Below are 12,072 nucleotides of genomic sequence, written 5' to 3'. Positions count from 1 at the left end.
TACGTAACCGGTTCTGCGCAAACAACATTATCATATATGGCCAAAAGGAAATTAACGTCAATCTCAAAAGTTGTGTATGCCCAATTAAGATACATGGATCTTTAGATGGAGTATTGCTCATTCCCTGTTTTTTTTTGTTTTTTGACCCCCAGATAGCTGTAACCACCAAAAAGCTCAAGCATTTCCTGTGTCTTGCCTCTAAATAAGTTATGGTTATATGAATGAGATTTTCTTTGAGTCATAAAGTACAAAGCATTTCGATTTGCTCACATCTTGCTTTTCAACATTTTAATGATATACTGTAGGAAATTGGTTTCCAAAGCTAAAGATATTCTACATTTGCACTAAATAGTGCAAAAAATCTCGACATGCTGTTGGAACTGGTATAAACTGGCTGTGTTTCAATAGATGGTGAATCTCTCACTTCATAAAGCCTAATCAGATGTGTACTTATGGGCTGCCTTACAAAAGACTGTCTGTGTCCCCCCCTGAGGAGGGGTATGGAGGTCTTTCAGATCAATGACCAAGCAGTGGGAAGCACAGACAATGGACCAATAAAGCACAGAAGTAGCGTGAGAATGTCTGAATAAAAGATTAGTCATGTTATTTGGAAATGGACATACAGCAGTACCTAATTATATTGCGTTTGAGCTAATTAATGCTGGTGTGAGCTTGTAAACAGCCATTGCTCATAACTACCACATAATTATTAATCTGAGCCGTGCTCATTGACGTGCTTGTATAATTTTCCATGTTTCTCCCTTTGGAACAAATCACCCCCGGATTGGAACTATAGTGTGGACTGGGGCCTTTGGTTTGGAGATAACAGGAACCAGTGACGAGCACATTCCGAATCAGTCGTCGCCATTTAATCTAGGCCTGCTGCCGTGTCTTATTAGACCGTTATCCACATCATTTCATCACTGGTCTTTCCGCAGAGGTGTGGAAATAAAACTCTCTGATCCCAGACCAACCTTGGAAAGAGTAAATAAATAAACCAATGTCAACAATATGAACCAAATGAAAGATTGGGTGTGTTTAAATGCCAAGGTCTACCACACGATTTTTATGAATCTTTTAATGGATTGTCAGGCACTAGTGCTGAAGCATATCAGCACAGAACCATTGTGATAGTCAAATTTCCTTACCTTTTTATTCTGTTTTTTTCTTCTCTTTTCTTGTGAAAAAAAAGCCAAATTAAAATTTTAAAGCAACCAGTTTTTGAGTTTTTAAACTTAAAACAAGTTGAGAAAACTAAAAAATCTGCTGAAGTTTGTTGCCTTAAAATTTTAAGTTGGCTCAACTTTTTTTTTTTTTTTTACAGTGTGATTTGTAATAATTCATGCCATATTCTATTGACATTTTGTAAAAGGTCTACTTCGATAAATATTTCATTTTACTATTATAAATTGAGGAACATTATCAATAGCGCAAGTAGAAAAATATTTTTTATGTATTATATATTATTAAATATTAGGGTGAGGCCTAAGCAATATGATATAGATAATTATCAAAATAAGCTGTACAATAGCTCTGGGCTTGTTGTCACTGTGGTATCTCGTCAACTTTAAGGTTTTGTATGTGTTTTACTATAGTTTAAAATTAAATAAATTTTGTGAAAAATGAATACAGATATCCAACATATATTTTTCCTGTAGATCTTGGGAAAACAGTTTAACACAAAAACAGTAAACTGGCATACATTCAGGCAGTAAACTTTAAAGTACAGTAGATAACTGTAATCACTAGAGTAAAATAAAAAAGTGACAGCTAATACTTTTTGGTCCTATTTACGTTGTATCAATAATAAACAACACACATTTTTGTGTTCCTTTTATTATTATTATTATTATTATTATTATTATTATTATTATTAATGTAGCCTACAATAATGATCTAACGGTTGAATCGTTTTCGGTTGCTGAACCTTTTCCAGTGAAAATCTTCTTGTCGGGCTGGTCAGTTCGGACTTTCCAGAGCCGCGTGCTCCTCCCCCTCCTCCGCCAGATCTCTTTATAAATCCAGAGAGAAAACATCATTATCAGACTGACAGAAGCGTCTATCTGAACCACGCACCTCCATATTCTACTATAAAAACAGAAGCACCCATCCATGCTCTCCAACAAGCTTGACGGTCCGCGCCGAGGTCGGTCTTTTGACTCCATCAATAAGAGTTACGAAGAGAAGCAACTCAACAATGAGGTAAGAACTTTTGACATACGTGTATTCAAAATGCTACCATTAATGTTGATACTTTTACATATCAAAATGCAAACATTTCTGAAAAGTGAGTTGTCAGAACGGATGATAAAATGAATTTTGTTGCACTGAAAGTCCTAAGAAATTAAAGGGTGTAGTGCAGCATAAAATAGCGGATATATATTTTAATGTTAATTCTTTGCAAAAACTTTCATAAATAACATCATTAAATATTATATGTACTTAACATCTTTAATGTGCATTGAAATAATTATGATAAAACTTTCCACACATTATTATTATTATTTTTTTTAATGTGCATGAACTTGCAAAATGGTGGTTTGTTAATGTCATTCATTGGCTTTTACATGTTGCTGTCCACCACAAGCCTAGCCTATATTTGATAGCATGATGCATCCTACCCAACCTTTTGAAAATAATGACCTTTACATGTTATTTGCCTGTGAATAACGATTTCCTATTTGAAAAACATGTCAAAAACAAACAGAAGTTCACACACACGAGATATTAAACATCTGCTGTAGAAGAGAGATTGTCATGCTAATGTGAAAAGACACCTGAGTATAATCTCTCTCTCTCTCTCTCTCTCAATTATTAAGTTGAACAAAACTACTTTTCATAAGACAGACGAGAACAGAGACAAGATACGTTCCTCCAAGAGAGAACATGCCGCAATTGTCTTCTCTCTGAAGAATGAAGTCGGAGGGCTTGTGAAAGCATTAAAATTATTTCAGGTACATTAATGTTTTCCCTTCTTTAAATGTTACCAGCCTTATCAATCTGTCTGTCTATATTTGATTATTTTCAGCTGCAGTAGAATCCTGTTATGCACAACTGACACATAAAAAAGGCATTAATGGTTAAATAGATAGTTGTTTAGTAATTCCAGCTAAAGCAATAATAAACAATAACTTTGAAATTCTATAATGGAAAGCATTCGCTGTCCAAGAGTGAAGTGAATTTATTAGAAACTGTATCAAGTTCCACCTCATTCCATGCCACGCCACTGCAGTGTAAAAGTTATCACACATTATAAATCTGGTATGTCTTCAAATATATTTATTACACAAATGAATGTATAAATGTATTTTGTATAAATATTATTCAAACTGAAAATATTCCATTTAAATATTTATTTAAATGACATATTTTTATTCATAAACAGGACAGCCAGGTAAAGCTTTTGCATATTGAGTCACGTAAGTCTCGGCGGCGTAACTCAGAGTTGGAAGTACTGGTGGATTGTGACAGCGATCGAGAAACTCTAAAAGATATCGTTCAGCTGCTCCGCAAACAAACAAGCATCATAACCATGGACTCACCTGATCAGTTCTGGACTCCTGCAAACGGTACTGTGTTTTACTCCTTCATTAGATAGATGAGTACTGCACAGAATATTTTGTATAAATCTTGTGTAACACTGTCAAAATACATTTTTCAGATCTTGCTGAGGTGCCTTGGTTCCCCAAGAAGATCTCAGATCTGGATAAGAGTGCCTGTCGTGTTCTGATGTATGGTTCCGATTTGGACGCGGATCATCCGGTCAGTATTGTCTTCCTTTTTGTTAGAGAATTAGGCTATAGAAATTCACTGATATTAATATTTATGTCATGATCATGTAACACACTTCAGAATATGAGCTGTTAAAAAATTCCATGACCTTATGTATGAAAACCGTATGCATTTATTCCTATATGATTTCAGGGATTCAAAGACAACATTTATCGTAAGAGAAGGAAATATTTTGCTGATCTTGCCATGAGTTACAAACAGTATGTTTAACAATAAGGTTTTAAAACTCAAACTTACATTAATTCCACATATTTATATTTAATATTCACACGATTCTCTCTCACTCCGCAGTGGAGAACCTATACCACGTGTCGAGTTTACAGAGGAAGAGGTGAAGACGTGGGGTGTCGTTTTCCGGGAGTTAAATAAGCTGTACCCCACACATGCCTGTCGAGAGTACCTAAACAACCTGCCTCTGCTCACCCAGTTCTGTGGCTACAGAGAGGACAACATACCACAGCTGGAGGACGTGTCCAATTTCCTGAGAGGTGAGAGTGAGCACACACGTTCAGGGCACACACAGTGATAAAGTATGTGATATATTTTAACTTTACAACAGCTACAATGCAAGCTGACGAGAAGTATTAGTTGTGTTACCAGCAGAGGGCAGTAGTTATATGGCTGCTGTATATGTGTTTCAGAGCGAACTGGCTTCAACATTCGCCCTGTCGCTGGGTACTTGTCACCGAGAGACTTTCTGGCTGGTCTAGCCTTCAGAGTGTTTCACTGTACACAATATGTGCGTCACAGCTCAGATCCTCTCTACACTCCTGAACCGTGAGTACAAAGCATACTGTACATCCCTTTATCTCTTCAGGCCTGTATTGACACAATATTTTGAAATAGGCTTTTATGAAGCAGGACCCATTGTTGAAGCAACACCCGCTGTCTGTCACACCTGATGCATGAACATGCAGAAATGAAAACAAACACATCACCTTTTAATCAAACTGAATCCAGATGAGTTAAGCAGTTTATATTTAGCAATTTAGGGCTTGGGTTCCATTCATGGGTGAATAAACTTCATGGATCAAGGTTAAATCACAGTTTAATTTAGTTTCAGTTTTGAATATTGAATAAAAGTTGATGTATTGCAGCGTTATTTTAACAACTTTTTTGTATAGATCTTCACATTTTAACATTGATTTAAAGTATTTTTTTAACCTTTTTACAATCATTTGGCATTAAGCATTGTTTTAATGTTTTTTTTTTTGTGTTGAAACTGACATTCTTTCAGCAACATTTCAATGTTGAAACTCGGTCACATGATATCAGAATAATCAAGTTTATAATAATTCTTCATAGCCAATACTCTCAATAATCGTTTTATTTATATGGAAGATATTAAAGTGCCCCTATTACGCTTATTTAAAAGTCATAACTTTATATTTGGGGTCTGTTAGAATACGTTTACATGATTTCAAATTTATTTATTTATTTTATTTTTTTCAAACTGTACCGCTGCTGCAACACCTCTTTTTACCTCTGCCTGAAACCTTCTGTTTTAGTTCCCATCTCTTTAAAGCCGTCTTTCTGGAGAAAAACAAAGAAGCAAACCAAAAAAAAAAACAGTTTGCTCTGGTTGGTCAGCTGGCCCAGTCTGTTGTGATTAGTCAATTGGGTTTTTAGCTTCTGAGGCCTCATGAGCAACTGTAAATAGTATTATATATATGGTAACTGTGGCGTTGGTATTGGTACAAGTCCACACACGTTTTTATATATTTATTTATTTTACTGCTGTCAATCTATGCATGTGCTATCAATCTATGCACAGTACACACACATTTATTATGTAAACAAAAACTTTTATTTTGGATGCGATTAATCGCGATTAATTTTTTGACAGCAATAATTTTCTTTGATGCTACATTTTTTGGTGATGTAGTGAAGTCATGGAAATAATGTAGAGATTATCTCTATTTGGTGTGGACTTTGTTGTGCCTTGTATCTTTGCAGATGGTTTACATGCACAAATAGATTTATTACACATTAAAGGAAATGTAAAATCATAAAAAGCTTAAAGGTGCCCTTTAAAAGAAATACTCAATGTACTGTAGTAATCCAGAAATCACTCAGAAATTAATCATTTTCTGCACAGAGCACAGGAGATACTTAGTTCACATCAAATCTTTATGCGAGCTTGCTCCTGCTTAACTTGCACACTGTTTGTATATGTCTTGTGAACTAGGCCCTATTCTGTCTTATTTGACAAACAATTAAAGATATCTTTATGTCTGTGTTTTTCAGGGACACTTGTCATGAACTGCTGGGTCATGTTCCTCTGTTGGCTGAACCCAGTTTTGCACAGTTCTCTCAGGAATTAGGACTGGCTTCTCTCGGGGCGTCTGATGATGCTGTGCAGAAGTTAGCAACAGTATGTATTTCTATATATTTTGTTGTCCTGCTGTTTATACAGTATATAGACATAAAGCCTTAATAATATTTGCTCTAGTTTTGATGGTTGTTATGTTGGTGTGTGTGTCATTGCAGTGCTATTTCTTCACGGTGGAGTTTGGCCTGTGTAAGCAGGAGGGTTCACTCAGAGCATACGGCGCTGGGCTTCTCTCTTCTATCAGCGAACTTAAGGTAGATACACATGATCAGTTTTAGAATTATAGATTACAACAATATTTTTTTATGTTTCTAATTATCTAATAACTAGTTTGAACAATAAATATGAATGAAATACTAGTTCACCTTTTAAATATATTTAAAAGATACAAAAGCTGCATTCATTTGATCAAAAACACAGTAAAAACAGGAATATTGTGACATATTATTACAATTTAAATGAACTGTTTTCTATTTAATATATTTTAAGCTGAATTTTCAGCAGCCATTACTCCAGTCTTCAGTGTGACATGATCTTTCAGAAATCATTCTAATATGCTGATTTAATTCTGAAGAAAAATTGGTCAGTTTAAAATATTTGTATTGTGAAAGTTCAAAAGAACAGTATTTATGTTAAATAGAAATCTTGTGTAACATTATAAATGTTGTTACTGTCACTTTTGATACATTTGCTGCATCCTTGCTAGATAAAAGTATATAAGAAAGATAATAATAAAATAATAATAATTAAGAAAATAATAATCTTATTGACCCCAAACAGTATTGTAACTGCTGTTAATGAATTTAACTGACTCTGAAACACATATATTTTGTTTTGTTCTGAAGCACTCTCTCTCAGGTTCTGCTAAAATCCTGCCCTTTGAGCCCAATGTCACCTGTAAACAGGAGTGTCTCATCACCACTTTTCAAGATGTTTACTTTGTTTCAGAGAGCTTTGAGGAAGCCAAATTTAGAATGCGGTAAATCTGTTTTTAAATACGTGACTTGTTATTTTTGCATGCCATATCATTGTTGTTTTGCTTTGACCATGTATCTTCTGTTTTATTCTTCACAGTGAATATGCAAAGACAATTCAGCGTCCATTCTCCCTGCGGTATAACCCGTACACACAGAGCGTGTGTGTGCTGAAGGACATGCCCAGCATCAACGATGTGGTCGAGGAGCTCAGACACGAGCTGGACATTGTAGGAGATGCTCTTTGTCGACTCAGTGCACACCTTGGCGTCTGAAACCATTATGACTCTTGCTCATATTAATAGCTTTTATTCCTGCTATCTCTTATATCAAAGCACGTTACTCAACAGTCAACACTACAATAGTATTATCTCATTATCTGACTGCAGAGGTGAATCACTCCTAATGTCTCTGTGAGCACCTTTCCTCTGCTCCTGAAAATCTGCCAAATACCACAAAGCACTTAAATATCCAAACACTGCTTTCAGGAGAGTCTTTAAGTGCCCTTTAAATACATCAACCAGCTGAGAGTCCTTCACTGCTATTCAAACACCACCACCACAGCAAAAACTACAGCCATCACATTATATCATGATCACTATCTTCAAACACTCTATTTACTCTAACCTCCACTCCACTCCAACTTCAGTCTCTGTGCATACACAGGAAACATGGACATGGTTCATCCTGTAGAGTTTATAATCTTTGAAGACAAAGCTTAGGTTTGAAAAGCACTGGTACAAATGTCATATCTTGAGGCTTTCACACATTTGTGTTATAGTTGTTAAATAAACAGTCTAAACTAAAACTTAGATGACCAGTTAAAGGCCTTTGTTGCTTTCCCAACATCAAACCTGCTGTACCTTCTAGTAAATCAACCCATTAATTTCTTACCATGAGCTGAATAAATTATTTATTGGTGATTGTTATATAAAAATATATATTAACTAAAATGTTTCACCTTTTTCTTATTATCCAGATGTGAATCTGAAACTGTGGTGTGTATATTGTGTGCGTTGCCTTCTGAAGACTGTAATCGATGCTGCTTGTCCATGGCCATTCATGTTTATGCTTACTGAATGCTAATTAAGTGATTTTTATAAGGAGAGATCAAATTGTAATAAATAATAAATGTATAAATCTAGCCAACTTTTATTAAATAATTTGTTAGCAAACTCTGAATGATACAACTGTTTCAAACGGTATCATTGAAACAAAGTAGCTCATAAAACCCACACTTCTGATATTTTTGTTGTTGGCCTGTAAACATCATCATTTGCTAAGAAGTGAAGTTACTGTACCCTGCAGTGTGACACTGTAGCCAGCAGAGAGCAATGATGTTGTGTTGCAGTGAAAACTCAGCGTTACAGATGTTTTTGAAACTAAACCGGATGTGCTATGTTTATTCAGCCAGGTAAGTCTAGGTGCGTTCACGCCATATCGTAATTACGATACCAACTTGTAAAAAGCTTTTCAACTTGTGAATTGGGAGCTTTCTGAGAGCTACGACTTACCATCTGACCACCTCGAATTCATTAGGCCTACGCGCTATGTTTTGGCATTGACAGTGCAAAAGTTTAGTGTCCTAGTCGAAGGGTGTGAACAGCTCCCAGTAGAACGTCACGTGTTGTCATCTCAAAATTACGATTATGATATGGCGTGAACGCCGCATCAGTTTCTATTAACATACTGATTTTAACTGAGCAAGATTCTCTTCACATTATCTAGACACATCTTTCTGAAAAAATATGAGTCAAACTTTCTCAAATTATTGGGTCATGTAGCCTACATATGAGGTGTCTGTTCTAGAATCAATCAGGGGTGCGTTTCCCATAAGCATTGTTAGCTAACTATGGTAACGTTAGATAGTTCCCTTGAACTCTATAGGTAACGAACTTGCGACCTTTGCTTTTTGGAAACGCACCCGAGTTTGTTACTGCAGCTCTCAAAAAGAGAATAAAGAAGAACTTGGGATATTTCCAAGATCCCCTTTCATTACAGATATGAATACATGTAATTAGATTACCACCCGAGTAGCCTACATTTCAAGGTTTCATTTCATGCGCATTATATCTTGTGATGAAGGAGATACTTGGACTGTATTTAATGGAGGAGCATGAACATCAAAGTACTCTGTTTCCAGAACAGCTTCCAACAACAGAACGTTCAAAGTCCTCTGGAGATTTCTGGTAGACAGCCACATAAAAAATCAATGATGTTCGGTTTTCATAAAAATGCCATGCACTATGACAATAAAACATGTCATATTGCATTTTAAATAACATTCTGGTCTATATGGGTTTATTTTCTGTAGATTTTGCATATGTCGCATGTATTGCACAGAGACTAAGTGAATTCATGCAGTTAGTCTGTATTTGTAGACCCAATTTATGATGCATGAGTCTCTGTCAGTTGCAGCAGTAGGCTACATATGTTGCCCGAAAACTATACGTTTTCCTATCTGCATATTCACTCGCCTTTCCTATATGCATATTCTGTAAACTTAGTGTGCATTTCAAGCTTATTCCAGTGGGGCAGTAAAACATCTTTATACACACACTCCTTTTGTAGTCATAGAAGGGATGAGGATGAGAGAGAGATAAAGAGTCAAAGGGGGCTTGGCTGCTTTACAGGGTTTCCACCAGAAGAGATATGAAAGGGCAGACAGCAAAGAGCTGTAGATGAAATGCATGTGTGTCAATGTTTCGTGTGGGTATGCAGTCAGAGCTGCTCTCAACTTAGCACTGATAAAGATCACAGAATGACAGATGTTTTATCAGAATTTATCAGAAAAAAATATGTTTTATTCATATTAAGGCATATTAAAGGGTATAGCACATGAGCTGCAACGTTATTGGATTTATTAAATATTTTGACATTAATATTAACAACTTAGTAATGATATTATATTCGATATAATATTAATGAGAGCATACTACCACCAAGAGAATATAATCATAATTCAAAAATTAAATAATCCATAACTTATACAGTGCCCTCCAAAAGTATTGGAACAGTAAGGCCAATTCCTTTATTTTTGCTGTAGACTGAAAACATGGGCTTGACACCAAAAGATGAATATGAGATGAGAGATTAACATTTCAGCTTTTATTTAAAGGTATTTTTATCTGGATCTGATACACAACTTAGAAGATAGCACCTTTTGTTTGAACCCACCCATTTTTTATGTTACCAAAAGTATTGGAACATGTGACTGACAGGTGTGTTTTGTTGCCCTGGTGTGCCCTATTACATTGATTATTCAAACAATAAATAGCACTGAATGTCTGCGCTCAGTTTCAGATCCGTGCAGACTGCATTTATAGTTAGTTAGACGTGTAACCAACATGAAAACCAGAGAGGTGTCTATGGGTGAAAAACGAGCAATTGTGAAGCTGAGAGAAGATGAAAAATCAATCAAACCATTGCACAAACACTGGCAATAGTACAACCATTTGGAATCTCCTGAGGAAGAAAGAAACCACTGGTGTACTAAGTAACACACCTCAAACGGGTAGATCAAGGAAAACATCTGCAGTTGGTGACAGAAACATCGTGACAGTTGTAAAGAAAGACCCTAAAACAACTGCTAGTGACATCAGGAACAACCTCCAGAGGGCAGGAGTGAAGGTATCACAATCTACTGTTCGCAGAAGACTTCATGAACAAAAGTACAGAGGCTACACCAGAAGATGCAAACCACTCATTAGCAAGAAGAATAGGAGACGAACCTCAAAAATTCTGGGACAAGGTTTAATGGACTGATTTTATGGACCAAAGTGATGGAAAGGCTAAAGTTTGGAGAAAGAAAGGATCTGCTCATGATCCCAAACATACAAGCTCATCTGAAACACAGTGTACACAGGTGTACATTATAGTACACATTACACAAGTAATGTAATGGCTTGGGCTTTCATCGCTTCTTCTGGGACAGGCTCATTAATCTTCAGTTATGATGTAACACATGATGGCAGCAGCAAAATTAACTCAGAAGTCTACAGAAATATTTTGTCTGACAATTTGCAACCAAACTGATTGGGAGATCCTTCATCATGCAGCAAAAATAATGACCCAATACATAGTGCCAAAACAACAAAGGAGTTCATCAGGGGCAAGAAGTGGAAGGTTTTAGACTGGCCAAGTCAATCTCCACATTAAACCCTGTAGAGTATGCATTTTACCTGCTAAAGAAGAGACTGAAGGGAGTAACCCCCCAAAACTGAAAGAGGCTGCGGTGAAAGCCTGGAAAAGCATCACAAAAGAAGAATGCAAAAGTTTGGTGATGTCAATGGGTCACAGGCTTGATACAATTATTGAAAGCTAATTATTAAGTCTTTTGATTTGCAACTAAATATTAAGTCTTTTTCACTTTAATCTATGTTAATTCTATCTGTTCCAATACTTTTGGTAACATGAAAAATGGGTGGGTTCAAACAAAAGGTGCTATCTTCTAAGTTGTATATCAGATCCAGATGAAAATACCTGTAAATAAAAGCTGAAATGTTAATCTCTCATCTCATATTCATCTTTTGATGTCAAACCCAAATGTTTTCAGTCCACAGCTAAAATAAAGGAATGGCCTTACTGTTCCAATACTTTTGGAGGGCACTGTATGTATATATATATATATATATATATATATATATATATATAATATTTATAGTTGTATTTACAGTCTTTTATCAACTCCTTTTTCCCACTCCTTTTTTCGTTTTACTCCCTATTTCGATCTCTCTCTTCATTATCTCCTCGCAGAGCTCCTTTATCTCTTTTACCAGTAGCTCCAACCACTTAAGCGATCGTGAAGGCTTAATTGGTGTTCATTAAACTTTCAGGGCTGGCTGCTCAATGGCAGGCCGTCCTGTGACAGCTCAGGAAGATGAAGTAACAACATGAGCAGCAGAAGGCCATGAGCAGACTTACTGCACATGCTTAGTGGCCTTCAGCCTCATCAGCTGCAGCACCGGGTTTCCA

General features: G+C 36.0%; 1 protein-coding gene across 1 annotated transcript; it reads left to right on the top strand.

Annotated features, from left to right (window-relative positions):
• The first annotated feature begins 2,043 nt into the window (after positions 1–2,043).
• On the top strand, positions 2,044–8,241 carry LOC306869040 (tryptophan 5-hydroxylase 1-like). Its single transcript, XM_079415607.1, has 11 exons — positions 2,044–2,202; positions 2,820–2,954; positions 3,386–3,569; positions 3,662–3,762; positions 3,925–3,992; positions 4,084–4,280; positions 4,434–4,569; positions 6,040–6,166; positions 6,283–6,378; positions 6,970–7,103; positions 7,199–8,241. Exons 1-11 carry the CDS (start codon positions 2,113–2,115, stop codon positions 7,371–7,373), a joined length of 1,443 nt encoding a protein of 480 aa, XP_079271733.1. The 5' UTR covers positions 2,044–2,112; the 3' UTR covers positions 7,374–8,241.
• The last annotated feature ends 3,831 nt before the right edge of the window (positions 8,242–12,072 follow it).

This window comes from Barbus barbus (assembly GCF_936440315.1).
Source record: "Barbus barbus genome assembly, chromosome: 1".
In the NCBI taxonomy this organism is placed as follows: domain Eukaryota; kingdom Metazoa; phylum Chordata; class Actinopteri; order Cypriniformes; family Cyprinidae; genus Barbus; species Barbus barbus.
This window is presented reverse-complemented; position numbering and strand designations above follow the sequence as displayed.